Genomic DNA, 16,376 nt, shown 5'->3' with positions numbered 1-16,376 from the left:
ACGCAATGTGTGTTGGTGCAATCCCGTTTACCCAGTGGCTCACCCATTTACTCATGTCACGCGGTTGTTTCCCTCCAATCAGAGCGCTGTCCTTAAGCACAACACAGTAAACTTCGGCATGCTGTACTCTGGAGGCTATGCCGCACCGCATGCCGGCAGAAGCATGACAATAAACTTTTACAATAACACGAATAAGCATGAAAACCAAACAACACAGTGGCTACCTCTACCCAATGTGAGTATGAACCAGAAAACACAGAAACAGTCTCAGTGCAGTTGAACCCTTTAACGTTCATGTGATAGTGCGTACTGCATTTGTCCTGTTTTGTAAGGATAAAAGCTTAAAAATAACATTTATCATAAGAAGCACAATATTACCAATACCTACAATTGCCAATGGAGAATGTGAATATTTGTTATCACTTGCCTTAAATATTGAAATGCTATGGCCGTATATATATATATATTTTTTATTATAGTCCATATTTCAACATCAAACAGAAACTAGCCTACAGATACACCATGACATGTGATGGGCTAAGCCTCATGTATCACAGTATCAGTATAGAATCCATAGTGAAGCCGAGTATTATACCATTTCTCAGCCAAATGGTGAAACAAGCCTTAAAATGACGGACATGGCAATACCTCCCATTTCAACTTCAAGCCAAGTGCTGTCTTTTATCTGTTGTCTGAAATCTTAAAATGTCTTGCGGTGTGTTGCATGTCTGCAATATATGTGTGTCAGCTACGGTGTCTGCTCTGCTCTACGGGTTACAGCCGTCCTCTGTACAAGTATTACTGTGTCACTCAGTAGCCTCAATCCAATAGAGCCTAGTGAATAGACACCATGCATTTCAGGACATAGACAAGCACATTGTAATAAAACCCGGAGATTGTATCTTTCTCGTATAAGGTATTTTAGTGCCAAGATAATATATCATTTTGACAGCAAAACCATCATTCAGAATATCTCTACACCTGTTATCATCTATTCTTAACAAAAAAGTATTGTGTGCGGAAAAATGACAGGAGGCAAATAACCCAACTAATATATTCATACGCATAGGACTTTGCGCTTACTATTATAAAGAAATTAAGGTCATGATTGATCCAAGGACACCCACTGGTTTACTAGCTGCAGTACTCCGTCAATAGTAATATTATTATCAATGATTATAACCTTATAATTAACACTGTAAATCAATTCAACTTTATCTCTGGCAAAACTGTAGTCCTTTTGGCAGAAAACGCAGGTTAACCCCATAGCCGTAATGATACCCTGAACCCTGTTCCTTTACCCTATTCTCTCTCCAGACCCCTTCTCAACAGAGCAATATATTAGACAACGGCCAGGAGGTGGTCTCTCCCACCACTCAGTGGGCCCCCTACTCACTGGGCAGGAGAGACGTGCCCCCAGAAAACATCATGAAAAAGGTTTGTGCTTTACACTGACAAAGGACCCAGAGAGAGAGGCCTGTTTGGAGTGTTAGATATGTGGTGTAATGTCACTGTTAATTTGAGCCTAAACTATGCTGATGATATAGTGCTCATTATCACCCAGCTTGCTGACTGAACATTGAGCTTGTAGCTCATTCATGTATTTATTTATGACATACCAGTACATTTAACGTCAAACCGTAATACACCCCCCATACATGCATTGTATTAAACAAAGGTGACATTACAAGGACATACAGTATAACCACATAATGCTTCATAAAGGGTCCCTTGTCTTGTCTCTGTTGTACTTCTTAAGGTTACTCCACCTGTTCTTTTAAGATGGGCTCCTTTATTTAGCTGTGATTGCTATGTCAATGTTGTTAAATGTCAGGAGTAATTGCTAAGCACCATGAATCATTCCAGCAGCGCTCCATTCTTGCTTGGTCTCCCTGGCAACCTCTGTTTTTCAGTTAGTTTGGCTGTCATTTAATTGTGGTCACAATCTAGCCATCAGTGTCTGTGCAACAATAATGAGAAAGGTAGACCAGGGACTTCCTATGAAATATTAATGCACAGAGAGAACTGTGGGTTGTGTATCCTGTTTTATTACTTGTACACTCTTAGATAAAAGGGTTCCAGAAGGGTTCTTCGGCTGTCCCCATAGGAGAACCCTTTTTGGTTCCAGTTAGAACCCTTTTTGGTTTCAGGTAGAACTACCTTGGAAAGGGTTCTATATGGAACCAAAATGGGTTCTGCTATGGGGACAGCCGAAGAACCCTTTTAGGTTCTATATAGCACTTTTTTCTAAGAGTATCATGTAGGATAATAGGGTTTGCAGGAAAGCCTCTATATGGTCATTCAGGCTTGAAGAAAACCAAACTAACAGAGATAGGGGCTGAAGCATGCTGCACCTCATCTGTCTGTTATCCGCCATTTTGTAAGACGTGACGTTTGCATCTTTGCAGCTTCCTGACTCTTTGCCTAACGGGTTGAATTACCCACAGGCAGGCGGCCACCACCCCCACCAATCACAGACAATGATAGTGACATCCGCGTCGGCCACACCCCCACACCGCTCGGTGCGGGACCAGCAGTACGAGGGCGCCATCAACAAGATCTCCATTCAACAGTACCAGTCTCCTCTGCCCATGGCCACCACCACCAGTCCCCGGCCCCAGAGCGCACGCTGTCTCATCCAGACCAAAGGCCAGAAAAGCATGGACGGCTTCCAGGAGCAGGTTGGCCATCACTCCCTCGCTCCACTTCCATCTCTTTGTTTGTCTCTGTGTTTGTCCCTCCATCTGTGTTTGTCTCTTTGTACTTCTCTCTCACCCTCTTCCTCTTAGGCATCCTTTCACTCTCCTCTCCCTCTTCCTTTCCCTCTCTCAATCTGGTCGACAACAGATCTCTGAGAGGCCTATATTCTGGCTACCGGTATATAGAGAGGAGAGATTTGCACCACGTAATTGTATCGTAATACAATATCAAATTTATATTTTTGGCAATATGAAGTTTTTGTGTCGTTTGGCAGTTCTGTGTGCGGATAGAGAAGAATCCAGGCTTAGGGTTCAGCATCTCAGGAGGAATCAGTGGCCAAGGGAACCCCTTCAAGCCTTCTGACATGGTAAGATTAAAGCAGCTAAATGTTCTCTGTGGGGGTCTGATACTGTGCAGCCTGTGCCATAGGAACATGTTCCATTTTTCTCTGCTGTAGGCTGTTCCTTAAGCTGTTTGAATAACCACTGCACAGCACTGTATGTCTCGCTTCAGAGTTTCCATGGTAACAGGTGCTACTACAGTGCTGCAGTTTACTTGGTTAACTTTGAACCTTTTTATTATATGCCAATAATGAGCAAGAATCAAGAAAAGACTCCACATGTTTTGTGGCAATGAATCGTAATGTTGGCAAGGTTGGCAAATGGCCAATAGTTCAATACTGTCTTGTTACCATGGTAACCGCAAAGAAAGGATGCAGTGAGAAAAATGTCCATAGCTTTGAATTTAAACTATTTCTAAATCAGTTCAAATGTTGTTGCTGTTTTTCTCTTGTCATTTTGAAACATCAAAGCCTAGGGCTGGATTAAATCCTTATCGCAGAAGTATCGTGGAAGATCCACGTAAAAATGTAAAGGTCATTTCCGATTTAGATGACATGCAGCGTTTACTGTGAATGTAGTGGCGGGAACATTGCCTTTAAATATCAATTGAGCATAACGTGGATCTTCCGCGAATCCAGTCCCTAGTTTCTTCTCCTTGACATTATATTTGCAGGGTGGAAAGTATTGTAAGCCATGGAAATAGAATTTAAATTCAATTTTGTACACCTTGTTATAGCCATTGAATGTGTTGTATATTTTGTATGCATATCATCCCCCATCTTAGCACCCCACTGAAAGGTGGTGCATGCTGATTACAGAGGGAATCTTCTGAGGGCCTGCTTTCCTGTGATGCCTCAAGGAGTCCCTGATGTAATACATGAGTCATTAGATGTTAGTAACGTTATTCGGGCTTCAAGTGAGGATTAACTGTGTAACTGTGTTGAATAAGCATCTTCATATGGTATTATGATCATCTTCATATGGTTTAAACGCATGCAAAGATTGGTATATTTATAATCTCTGCCTTGATTAGACATTTTTTGGAAACATGAAATGTAAAAAACCTCCCCCACAGTGTCCATAACTTTGTAAATAGCTGGACAAATATATATATTTTTATCGTATCGTTTTAGTACTGTTGATATCTTTTCATTAAAGTTAGATGTAAATGCCATGTAAGTACATGTACTTCTTGAGTTTAACAAACAGAGCACACTCAGAGAACACTTCCATCTTGTGACAGATCCTTACGATAGTTGTCTGCTTTTTACAGTCCAGCTAAATCTATAAAGTTAATGTTGACAATGACATCATCAAAATCATGCACAGAACTTGAGTTCGAGGAAACACAAAAAAAGCGCCAAACACCCAGTTTGAAAGGCAAAGATTCTAAACCATCTTCACCATGTGGTTCCTAACCTCATATCACTTTTGACTTATAGGGTATCTTTGTTACTAGGGTACAGCCTGATGGACCGGCCTCCAACCTGCTTCTGCCTGGGGACAAAATACTGAAGGTAACCATGTTGTTCATCACTGCATCGATCATCATTGTCCTCTGAGTCTGTGAGAGCGCATCCTCCTTCCGCCACATTGCCAGTAGAGGCTTTGCATGTGGCATTTTGTGCTGGACGTACATGTGTCTACCAAGTGAGCATGGTCCTCTGTTTTGACCTCTGTCAAACCTCCAACATGCTTTACTTGTCCTTCAGTCAGGTCTTCCACTAATAGTGCTTATACTGTATGTATCCTAATAAAGGCCCATAGAAACAGACTGAAAAATGTAAGTGGATAACATACAAGTAAGTAACTTTGCTGATATATAGGATTCCTAATGTGATGTTTTATATATAGTATCGACCAGCAATGTAATGATCTCAACTTTTTTGATAACCTTGAAACCCCTGGAGCATTTTCTGCTATTTTTTCTCAACTGTCCTCTCCATCTTTCCAACTTTGCAGCAAAGATTGAATCTGGTCTCTTCCTCTATTTCAGTAATATCAAATACTCCAATCTCTTCTCGAAAAATACTTTAGGAGTAAACATTTTAGGATGAGCATCAGAGTTCTTCTACCCAATGTGATAAGAAACAAATTGCACACTATGATGTGGTGGTGTATTTAGCTTAGGTAGAGGGCTGTTACTTTAAAAGGGTAATCACCATCATACATACAGTACATAGGGATGAAGCTGTCTGTTACGGTTTTCTTCCGTCGAAGGAGAGTCGAATCAAAATGCAGCGTGGTTAATAATATACATCTTTAATTAAGATGAAACATGAACAATACAAAAACAACAACCGGAATGTGAAAACCTATACAGCCTATCTGGTGAACAACAAACACAGAGACAGGAACAATCACCCACCAAACACTCAAAGAATATGGCTGCCTAAATATGGTTCCCAATCAGAGACAACGATAATCACCTGCCTCTGATTGAGAACGCCTCAGGCAACCATAGACTATGCTAGAAAACCCCACTTAGCCACAATCCCAAAACCTACGAAAAACCCCCATACACAAACACACCACAAAATAAACCCATGTCACACCCTGGCCTGACCAAATAAATAAAGAAAACACAAAATACTAAGACCAGGGCTTGACACTGTCAAAGTAAGTGTTTACCATAGTGCAGAGAGGGCACTGTACCCCTGTAGATTGTCAGATCCCTGGTCCATGTCATAAATCCAAACCCATGTCAGTGAAGCCTACATGAACAAGCCAGGCTCTCTGTGCCAATACAACTTAATGGGATTGCAATAGTCTCTACAGTTATTGGCATGTCTGTTATATCTGTGCCGCTTTAAATGTGTGCTAGCAGAAGCCCTCGCCCCTTTCCCCTCGCTCCTTTCCCCTCGCCCCTTGCTCCTCGCCCACCCGTAGCCTGCAGAAGCAGGCACTTCTCTACTCTCTCCACAGATACAAGTGTTAGCTGAAGGACAGACCTCTAAAGACCAGCTTCTTTCCTCCTTCTCTCCTTTACAGCATGACCTCCTTCTCGTCCTGTGTGCATCTCTCTGCTCTTCCTCTCCTCTTTTCCTTGACAGTGTTGTGTTTCTATCTCCTGAGCTAGGACTGTTTCCAGTCCTCTCCATGCTGCCCCGCCCTGCCCCTCCTCACCCACTTCACTCTGTTCACCTTCTGCTTCATTTTTGCATTGCAGGGCAATGGACATAGTTTTTTACACATGGAACATGAAACTGCTGTCTCTCTTCTGAAGAATTTCCAGAAACCTGTGGACTTGGTAATCTTGAGGGAGAGCACAATTTAAATATTTTTTATAACACCATTGCTTCTTGCCCAAACGGTTTGTGGAAATGTGTACAACCGATTTTTATCTATGAACAGAGACATTTGCCAATTGCTGGACCAATGGCAAATACTAGTGCCAAATGTACTATAGGATACATATCTTATAACCTATCTATGAATTTTGTGTAAACAGGAAATGTATATTCTGAGTTGATGTGAATGAAAGTCATTTTTCTCATTCAGCCCGAGGCTGTAGGTTGGAGTAATTTCATGTTATTTATTTTTATTTGATCTTTGTTTTTATTTAGAAGTTTTTTGCTTATTTATATTGCCTTTTATTTTGTACCTTTTTCATTGTAGCTTCTCATTTTACTCTCAGAGCATGAAAACACACTAGCTCTTTAGGAATTACATTCACCATAAACACTGCCTCAACTTTGTATATGCCTTGTGTAAATATTTTCATTTACAATAAAGACATGAACAGTAGAGAGGTGAATGGTACTGAAAATATTATTTTTTTTGTTACAGAAGAAGGAAATCGCACTTGTCTCCAACCTTAATACAGGGCCAACTTATAAACTGCTTTTTTATTTTTTATTATAGCTTTTCCCACCGGTTTATTTAATTGTTTTAAAACTATGTTGCTCTCTGTACCCAACCAGTCACTGCATTCTGTGAACTAGAATGTTTGTAGGTGCTCAATGTTCAATAATGTATATGTATATGTTTACACACATGAGCAAAATTGAAGTAGAAGCAATATTCTATCCCAACATGACAAGACTACCCTAGAGGGCCATCTGCTGGCTATATTATGTGGTTTCCCATAATTGTGCCAAGGAGCATGTAATGTATACATACCCCCACATTCATATACAGAAACATCCATTGTTTGTGCACTTAAGCACAATTGTAACACCGTTTCTCATCTGTTTGTCTGTGTTTCTATAAAAAACCTTTGAGTGGTTTTGTTCGCACTGATTTGAAGTGGTGTGAGTAATATTGCTTAGCTTTTCAGCACCACTCTGTGGAACACCAATGACTTTTTAGAACATTTCAAGCTCAGTTTATTATGAGTACGCATCATTGGAGAAATATTAATGCGAGAACTATGTTTGTTTTTTTCAACAATGCCACTGCCCAGAATAAGCATTCCACCCTGTTACATTTCTGGATGGATGTTCATTTTAAGCTCTGATGTTACAGCATGGTCTTTGAATATGTTTTTGGGATACATTCTGCGTTTTGAAATAGATTTTAGGGTCTCTCTTATAAAGAGATTTCTCTCTTTTTGCAAACCAATGAGATTATTATATTGTCAAAATTGGTGCCATTTTATCCCAATCAAAAACATATTCCTTATGAGCCCTGACAATTTTTCATAACATTTTTGTCAAATGTAGCATCAAATGTGACATTCTTGAGAAAAACCAAGCACCTATAACTCTATGGAAGGACCCTGGTTGAATTTGTGCCAAGCTAAGCTGGTAAGTGGTACTTCGGTATCCAGTCAATTATGAGTTCAAATATTCAAGATATTGTTCCAGAAAGTTTGATAATATAATTATTTTTACTAAATGTTTTCAGGTAATTATTCGGAATATATTGATATACCTTTGCTCAAATATATAGCTTTGCTCAATTTGCGAGATTTTATAAGGACAATGAAAGAGTATGGATGAAGATCTTACGACTTGAAGAAAAGCTCTACTATCAAATGTATTTCTACAGTAATTGTGAATTTGTGTTATACAAATATTATATATATGTATATGAATATAAAAATAGTCATTTTTGTATGTGTTTAAAATACAATTAAATATAAAAAAGTGAATATATGGTAATATTCAGTCAAATTGCAGTATTGATGTAAATAATTGTGAATGAAAACACTTTGAGATCATTTATTCATAGATTGTGAATGAAAACACTTTGAGATCATTTATTCATATAGATTGTGAATGTACTCCAAGCTTCTGCAGTATGAAGACTCACTGGACTTGAATGCTGCTTCATTTTTTGTGCAAAAAGTCATTTTAACTATTGAAAGAGAATTATTCTGTTTAGTTGGACAAATTTAGTGAAATTTATTATACTATTTATTTGCACATGCAAGTTTAATCCTTCCAGTTTTATTTCTGTATTAACACAAAGAAATGTAATTGGTAAAGTATATATTGTGTGTTTAGATTGCATTTCGCAGATGCTATCTGTACATATTTAAGATACATTTTTATTAAAAGATTATAAAATGGAACGAAAAATGCTGTGCAGCAAATACAGAGCCATTTTCGGCTTTGGAAGTACAATTTTTCAGTATTTAAGAAGTGTTTTGAATAATGTATAAAAGTATATTGTACAAATAATAAAAATGTCACTTGTTATTTTTCATGGTCCTCTGTGGTCTTTATACAATCCCATCAATACCAGTATTTTCTTCCCCTAAATTAGGAAGTTAATTTGTCACTCTTGATAACAGCATCTGCTAAATTACTCAAATTTAATATTTCATGGTAAGTCTGGCATCTACTGCCATCTATCACACTAAACAGTATCATACTGTGTATTTATTAAAGACTATAACAAAGGATCAAAGCACCAAACACATCTGCCTTGTACACATTTAATGTGGTTGGAATTCAATCATTATTGTTGTTGGAGTCATTGAAACAGACATGGTTCAATTGTCTTACTCAGTTTTCATGAATACAATGAGAGTGCATGCAAGTTCTTCTGTCTCACATAAAGAGCGACTGAAGAACAGATGTTTTTTTTCAGGCTATTAGATATGTTGTTACACTATCTCAATGTCATTACAAATGAATTCTTGAGAATGATATAACAATTTAAAATGTCTCGTTTGGATCAGAGTATCAAACAGGCCAAGGCCAAATCAGTAGAAGTGTCAGATTATCTTGCAATTGCCATACATTATGTTAAACATTGAATGCAAAACTTTCCTAAAGAATAAGCTTAGTGGAATTGCTAATATTTTTCCATATATTGAGAAAAAGAACCCACACTAAGACAGGCTTTTCAGCTTGGAATGCAATTCAAATATTGCCATTGGTAAAGGATCTTGTAAACATTGTTACAGCAGTCTCCCAGTAGTAATCATTCAAACTTTATATCTTAGATCAAACCAGAGAAAGTACACTTCAAATCATCAGGCTCGAATGTCATGAACACTTTCACAGAATAATGGCAGTTAGTTTCAAGCCAAAAACAAACACTGATTAATCATAAAATGGTACTTTCTCATGTGGTGTGTTGTAGTTGTGTGTGTTGTATCTCATTTGGCTTTAATGTAGTTGACTATGTAGGGATCCTGCTTCGTAGGTACTCCAGGACAGCATCAGTTCCTCTGGATACAATGGCTGCTCTGGGGTTGCGGAAAGGATTTCCATCCAGCATGAGGGCTCTAAAAGGAAAGACGAGAGAATTAGTGAGACCAGCTTCAAGCCAGCTTCAAATATTGATATACAAACACATACTTCCCTCTATACAACAACAGCTCGGAGCAAAATCACAACTATATGGATCACTGAGTTGGATGCCCTAGCGCATATACCTTTTCTGATTGCTATTCAACACCATACCTGACACAAATAGCACAGTTCCTGCAGCTTCCACCCCTATCTAAATAAAACCAGATATGACCACGCTTTTTGAAATCCTGTCCAGTTATATCTTCGTCACATCATATATCGTCCCCTAAACAGTGTCACATCCCGGTCCCTACCTCAGGCTCGTACAGTTGCCCAGTTCAGGTGGCACCTGCATGATGTCATTGTTCTGCAGGTCCAGAGTGGACAGCTTGTCCAGAGCTTTGAGCTGCAGTGGGTTAATGGCTCCCACTTGGTTATTACTGATAAGAATGGTCTCCAGGCTGGGAACCCGGTACAGCACCTCTGGGAACAACTTAAACCTGTCAAAATATGACATGAATTTGAATACGTTTTTACCAATCATCTGTGTACAGCACGATGACTACATTCCTTTAAGACCAGAGTGCTTACCTGTTGAATGACTGTCAAAATATGACATGAATTTGAATCCATTGTTACCAATCATCTGTGTACAGCACGATGACTACATTCCTTTAAGACCAGAGTGCTTACCTGTTGAATGACAGTGTGATGCTCCGCAGTTTCATTAGGGCCTCAATTTCCATTGGTAGAGATGTCAAAAGATTGTTTCTGAGGGAAAAGCCAAAACAAACTGCATATTACAAATGTCTCACATGCACCGATGTACCATCTTAAGCAAATGTACCAATTTTAGACCGGGTTAAAACAATGCTCCCACCAGAAACACCTCGGAGTCTAAAAAAGGTTGAGCCTCTCGTTTCACTGACCTCCGCAACAGAAACGCTACTTTTATTTGGAAAGACAAGGCCTTCTGGTATTTGAGCTGTAGAGCTGACAGATGTGCTGTGGAGGCTGATTGTCAGTTTATGTACCTGAGGTCTATGTGTGCCAGCTGCTGCAGCATGCAAAACTCCAAGGGGAGGCTGGTCAGCTTGTTAAACCCCAGGTTGATGTCAGAAACAGAGTCCTTCAACTCCACAACCCTGAGGACCAAGCAGAGACTCATTCAAACTCAACACCACAACAGTCCTACTGTATCTGACATTCTCTATCAATGGCTTTGTGGTGACTTTTAGGAGTGGTGTGATTCTTCTCACACTGAGGGTTTTTCCTCCATAGGCCCAGACTGTGGTGTGAAGTCACTGATTACAAGCAAGGTACCTGGGAGGTACTGCAGCCAGCTGGTTCTTGCTGAAGTTGACACTGGCAACAGGCTCACTTCCCACAGCATCAAACACATCATCAGGAACACATGCCATCTGCTTCTCACTGGAACCAGGGTCACACACAAAGCAACAGTTTACTGACAACACTTCACTACATCACAACTACCCTCATGCTGTGGCAATGCAATATCATTTTGTGGTAGAACGTTTGAGTTTTTAACTTTCCCAGAATGTCTTAACTGAGCTTCAAACACGGCACAAAAATAATAGTTGACACACACCTGTAGTCCAATGTCTTCCGTGTTTTAATGGTGTGCACGTTGATCTTCGCCTGACTGGGCAGAGTCATGGCGGTGTCAGGCTCATCTCCTTTGCCATCTGAATCCTCTACAGATCCAAATGAAAAATGAAAATGTCAGTCCAATGATATGAGACAGTCTGGTAAATCAACAGTGGCCTTTCCACAAAACCTTGCAAAGTAAATAAAAGGGCCTATTCACAGAATATGAGAACCTTCTGCATAGACAGAAAAAGACAAACATCATTGTACCTTTTATTCGACCCCTCAAGTACTTCAGCAATTCATTGGTTCCTTTCTGTGAAGGGCACAAAAGTCATATCCTATCACAGAACTGACTTGCCTAGTTAAATAAATTAAATAAAAGGTAAAAAATAAAAATAAAATTGGCTACATTGCAACTCTACAGTGAGGTTAATTGAGGTTCTACTGTAGTGCTGAAACTGTAGTAGCTTCCAGAAGGTAATGGGATGTCGTCCTAACTAACTCACAGTCAAGAGGTCTCTGCGGATGCCTCTCAGAGGGTTGCCCTCTAGAGTCAGGATCTTCAGCTTGGGCAGGAGGGCAAGGGCAGCTGGCAGACTGGCTCACGCATACAAGGGAGAAATGCAGTAGCACAGCCATAAGATATCCAGGCAGCTAAACACTACACAGGACATTTTGGGGTGTTTTGACTTGTGAGCTTTGTTCTTATTTAATTGGTTTATATTTGTGCTGTGTAGAAATCTGTTATATGCACTGATGAAAGAGGCTAAATCAACTAAATAATAAACAAATTAGTTAAGAATAACAGCACACGACCTGTGAGGTGGACCAAGTACAGTAACCACGGAGGAGAGACCAGAGGAGATCTGATCAGGCAAACCTACCTGCTGATGTCATTGTTGACTAGGTCTAGGCGCTCCAAGCCTTGGAGTAGTTTGATTTCCTCAGGGAGAGTCTTCACCTTGTTGTCCCTCAGCTCCAATACACTCAGAGTGCTCAGGTGTTTCAGGTGCTCTGCCTCCAGCACCTCAATCTGGTTATTACCAACATGCAGCTCCTACCAGACATGTGATAGAAAGCTGTCAGAGTTTGCATAGGGCACTTGTTTACAATTCATTCATACAGGTGATCTCATTGAGACTCAAACGTTCCTTCTCAAAGGAAATCATCAGTGTCCTTACCTTGAGCCTTGAGGAGGGCAGTTCAGGAAGAAAGCGCAGTTTGTTGTGTCTCAGATAGAGCTGCTCTAAAGACGCCATTTGAGACAAGACAGGAGGTATGCTCTCAAGCTGATTGTGTGTGCAGTCCAGCAGTCTCAAATCTGTGGAGGCGTTCATACAGGATGTTATGCTTCAGCCATGTTCATGTCAAGAACATAACAGTGGATGCATCCATTTCTAACAGGTAGGCAGTACATACAAAAACTAAACAACACACAAACCAAAACATATGCTGCCATTTCCGTCTTACTTTTCATGACACTGATTCCTGAAGGGAGGCTCTTCAGCTTGTTGTGGGAGAGGTTCAGCTTCACCAGATGGTTCAAGTTGCCCAGACTGTCAGGGACGGCAGTTAGCTGGTTGTTGGAAAGATCCTTCCACCAACAATACAAAAACAAGTCAGCGAGATCATCCAAAGAGTTAATCTAAGATAATCACTTTGTTACACTGACACATTTTAGTAGTGTTTCATTGCCAGTTCTGAACTTACGAAATCATCCAGGTTAGTGAGCAATCCCACTCCCTCTGGCAGGTGCTCCAGTAGATTCTGCTGCAGCTGGAGACAGGTGAGGTTCTTCAGACTCCATATCTCCTCCGGAAACTCTTTCAGTTTATTGTGACTGCAACAGAGAGGTAATAGGGGCGGGTATAATTTGTGGAACATTCCAACAGGAATCTATTCCAAAAACATTGTAAATAACAAGGTTGCCAACAAATAACGCATAAAAAAATTGTGCCCTCAAAGCTCATCACTAAGCTAAGGACTCCAGCACTAAACCCCTCCCTCTGAAACTGGACTTCCTTTTGGGACGTCCCCAGGTGGTAAGGGTAGGTAACAACACATCCGCCACGCTGATCCTCAACACAGGGGCCCCCTCAGGGGTGCGTGCTCAGTCCCCTCCTGTACTCCCTGTTCACTCATGACTGCACGGCCAGGCACAACTCCAACACCATCATTAAGTTTGCTGATGACACAACAGTGGTAGGGTGGAGATCAGAGACCGTGACCGTGTGGTGCAAGGACAACAAACTCTCTCTGAATGTGAGCAAGTCAAAGGAGATGAATGTGGACTACAGGAAAAGGAGGACTGAGCACGCCCCCATTCTCATCAATGCGGCTGTAGTGGAGCAGGTTGAGAGCTTCAAGTTCCTTGCCGTCCACATCACCAACAAACGAACATAGTCCAATCACACCTAGACAGATGTGAAGAGGGCACGACAAAACCTATCCCCCTTCAGGAGACTGAAAATATTTGGCATGGGTCCTCAGATCCTCAAAAGGTTTTACAGCTGCACCATCGAGAGCATCCTGACGGGTTGCATCACTGCCTGGTATGGCAACTGCTCGGCCTCCAAACGCAAGGTACTACAGAGGGTAGTGCGCACGGCCCAGTACATCACCGGGGCTAAGCTTCCTGCCTTCCAGGACCTCTATACCAGGTGGTGTCAGAGGAAGGCATAAAAAATTGTCAAAGACTCCAGCCACCCTAGTCGTAGACTGTTCTCTCTGCTACCGCACAGCAAGCGGTACCGGAGTGCCAAGTCTAGGTCCAAGAGGCTTCTAAACAGCTTCTACCCCCAAGCCATAAGACTCCTGAACAGCTAATCAAATGGCTACCCAGACTATTTGCATTGCCCCCCTTCTATGCTGCTACTCTCAGTTACTATCTATGCAGTCACTTTAATAACTCTACCTACATGCACATATTACCTCGACACCGGTGCCCCCGCACATTGACTCCATACCGGTATCCCCTGTATATAGCCTCGCTATTGTTATTTACTGCTGCTCTTTAATTATTTGCTATTCTTATCTCTTAATAAAAAATAAATACAAATTGGGGGGTATTTTCATAAAACTGCACTGTTGGTTAAGGGCTTGTAAGTAAGCATTTCACTGTAAGGTCTACACCTGTTGTACTCGGCGCATGTGACAAATAAAATGTATAGCGGCAGAATAAGATACCGGGTAGGGAGTGGGCTATTTAATTACGTTTTTCACTCACCATGTTTATTCTGAAAAATGTCTGTCCTCACTCTGTTAACCTATGGACAAACATTAAGAATAAACTACGTGGTGAGTTGATGCCTATTCGGCAGCTAGTTCGCTAGGTGAATTGATCATGTTACATTGTATGCATGGTTTGTTAGCAACCTTGTACTTTATGAAGTTTTTGGAACAGATTCCAGTTGGAATGTTCCACAAATTATACCCACCCAGTTAACGGACAGCATTTTAGCAGAACGTCAGTATATAGAGGAGAGACCTCTTCTTTCTTTATAATGGAAGTGATTCCTGGTGTGCATTTCTCATTTGTTGAGTAACTCTAGTTGACAAAATCCTCACATACCTCAGACTGAGTTTCTGAAGATGTTGCAACTCTCCAATAGATGTGGGTAATGAGGTAAGCTGATTATCATGGACCTTGGGAAAGTGGAAAGACAAGACAGAATGTCAGAGGGTCATCGTAAACATCAAACTTGTCAAAGTAGTTTCTCCCATAAATCTTGGGAGCATAGACCTCCCATTCAAGCTTTGAAAGGGCCTAGTCGATCACTTCTTAAATCAGGCAACACAAAACACCTCAGAAAAAAACAATACCCACATCCAAAACAGTAAGGGCTGGCAACAGCTTGACATCCTCTGACAGAGCTTCCAGCTTGTTTGAAGAGAGAAGCAGCTTGGTCAGATCTGTCTGGTCCCACCAGCGATCATCTGCCCCAAATGACAAGTTCTGTTTGGCCTCCTCAGGTGTGTCTAAGTTCAGCCTCCAGACACTTTGTGGGACTAAGTGCAGAATAGTGGTAAAATGTTTAGCATTAGCATAACGTTACATGCATTCATTCAAGTGGTCATCAATCAATCAACCAACCAACACCATACCCATCTCATGATGTGTCATCATGATAAATAGGCAGAGTCTTTCTTCCCTGACAGTTACCTTCAGTCAGCCCTCGCCCAGACAAATTGAGCTGCCCGCTTTTTCTGGCGGTTTTCAACAATCCATAAGGGACAGCACCCGGTTCCTCTTTTTCTGTTCTAAATCCTGCTCTAGAATCCACTTTGGCACCTCTTTTAAAGCGTGACATTGTTCATATGTTGTTAGTGCCACTAACTTTGTCTAACCAGCTTGTTAGTTATGCCAATAATGTTAGCTAGCTAGCTCGCTATGTATTTATAAAAAGCCGATAGAAAACTAAATTTAGGAGCCAAGCATTTCATAAGCCTTTCTGGGTTAAATGATAATTTCCGGTTCAAATGTGAATATTTAATTGTAAAAGTCATTCTTCAGAATTATAAACGTCGTAAAAAGCGATGTATATTGAATTGTTAATTGATGTACCTTTATCTGAAATAAGAATTAGTAATGCTCGATATAATTCACTTTTTGTATTTTATCCAATGATGCGCCCGGATTTCAATATGGACTCTTATTTTGGTAGTACGTGAAAACCTTGACCCGGAAAAGGTTGAGCAGCTGAATCAAAGACAGTACAGTATTAGAAACTCTGTGGCTGTTGGATGAGTTGGATCCACTGAGGTATAATAAGAACGGTTTTGGCCGGGGTAGGCCGTCATTGTAAATAATAATTTGTTCTTAACTGACTTGCCTAGTTAAATGAAGGTTAAATATTGTAACGACCCTGGGTTTATAAGCGCGGAAATCGACTCTGCCGCACGAGCATGCTTTTGCGACACAGTCGATAGCGCGCCGGACCTCGGACTAGAGGTCCGGCTAGAGGTGCAATATAAAAAGGGAGGATGAGGCGAAGCGAGAGAGTTTACTCCCGTCAAAATACTGTCCACAATAAGC

General features: G+C 40.8%; 2 protein-coding genes across 13 annotated transcripts in view; one reads left to right on the top strand and one right to left on the bottom strand.

The window, feature by feature from the left end:
* Nucleotides 1-8,691, top strand: part of LOC112251575 (leucine-rich repeat-containing protein 7) — a 192,318-nt gene extending 183,627 nt beyond the window's left edge. For 4 of the 11 annotated variants that reach the window (XM_042322154.1, XM_042322152.1, XM_042322155.1 and 1 more), the window contains 6 exons: nt 83-235; nt 1,318-1,437; nt 2,409-2,681; nt 2,975-3,067; nt 4,484-4,558; nt 6,211-8,691. In XM_042322154.1, coding sequence (XP_042178088.1) covers nt 83-235; nt 1,318-1,437; nt 2,409-2,681; nt 2,975-3,067; nt 4,484-4,558; nt 6,211-6,318 — 822 coding nt within the window. In that variant the 3' untranslated portion in view covers nt 6,319-8,691. The other 7 variants (XM_042322160.1, XM_042322153.1, XM_042322161.1 and 4 more) reach the window with 5 other exon arrangements.
* A 155-nt stretch (nt 8,692-8,846) lies between these two features.
* lrrc40 (leucine rich repeat containing 40) lies at nt 8,847-15,810 on the bottom strand. Of its 2 annotated transcripts, XM_024421546.2 has the most exons (15): nt 15,504-15,809; nt 15,168-15,349; nt 14,913-14,986; nt 13,052-13,181; nt 12,812-12,935; nt 12,523-12,662; nt 12,226-12,398; nt 11,848-11,938; nt 11,609-11,654; nt 11,340-11,445; nt 11,054-11,161; nt 10,765-10,875; nt 10,424-10,501; nt 10,045-10,230; nt 8,847-9,723 (listed from the first exon to the last, which is right to left on the bottom strand). In XM_024421546.2, exons 1-15 carry the CDS (start codon nt 15,649-15,651, stop codon nt 9,618-9,620), a joined length of 1,803 nt encoding a protein of 600 aa, XP_024277314.1. In that variant the 5' UTR covers nt 15,652-15,809; the 3' UTR covers nt 8,847-9,617. The 2 variants fall into 2 exon arrangements, with proteins under 2 accessions (XP_024277314.1, XP_024277315.1); XM_024421547.2 differs by lacking the exon at nt 10,765-10,875 and having other exon boundaries at nt 15,504-15,810.
* Between the last annotated feature and the right edge of the window lie 566 nt (nt 15,811-16,376).

The sequence above is a fragment of the Oncorhynchus tshawytscha genome, linkage group LG05, assembly GCF_018296145.1.
Source record: "Oncorhynchus tshawytscha isolate Ot180627B linkage group LG05, Otsh_v2.0, whole genome shotgun sequence".
Lineage (NCBI taxonomy): Eukaryota > Metazoa > Chordata > Actinopteri > Salmoniformes > Salmonidae > Oncorhynchus > Oncorhynchus tshawytscha.
This window is presented reverse-complemented; position numbering and strand designations above follow the sequence as displayed.

Bases quoted from the DNA above. Each gene is read 5' to 3' on its own strand.
- lrrc40 (XM_024421546.2), bottom strand. From the start codon at position 15,651: ATGTCACGCTTTAAAAGAGGTGCCAAAGTGGATTCTAGAGCAGGATTT. The intron at 11,446-11,608 runs GTACAATGATGT...TTGGATCTGTAG, and splicing joins CTTGAGGGGTCGAATAAAAG to AGGATTCAGATGGCAAAGGA. The intron at 10,231-10,423 runs GTAAGCACTCTG...ATATTTTGACAG, and splicing joins ATCACACTGTCATTCAACAG to GTTTAAGTTGTTCCCAGAGG.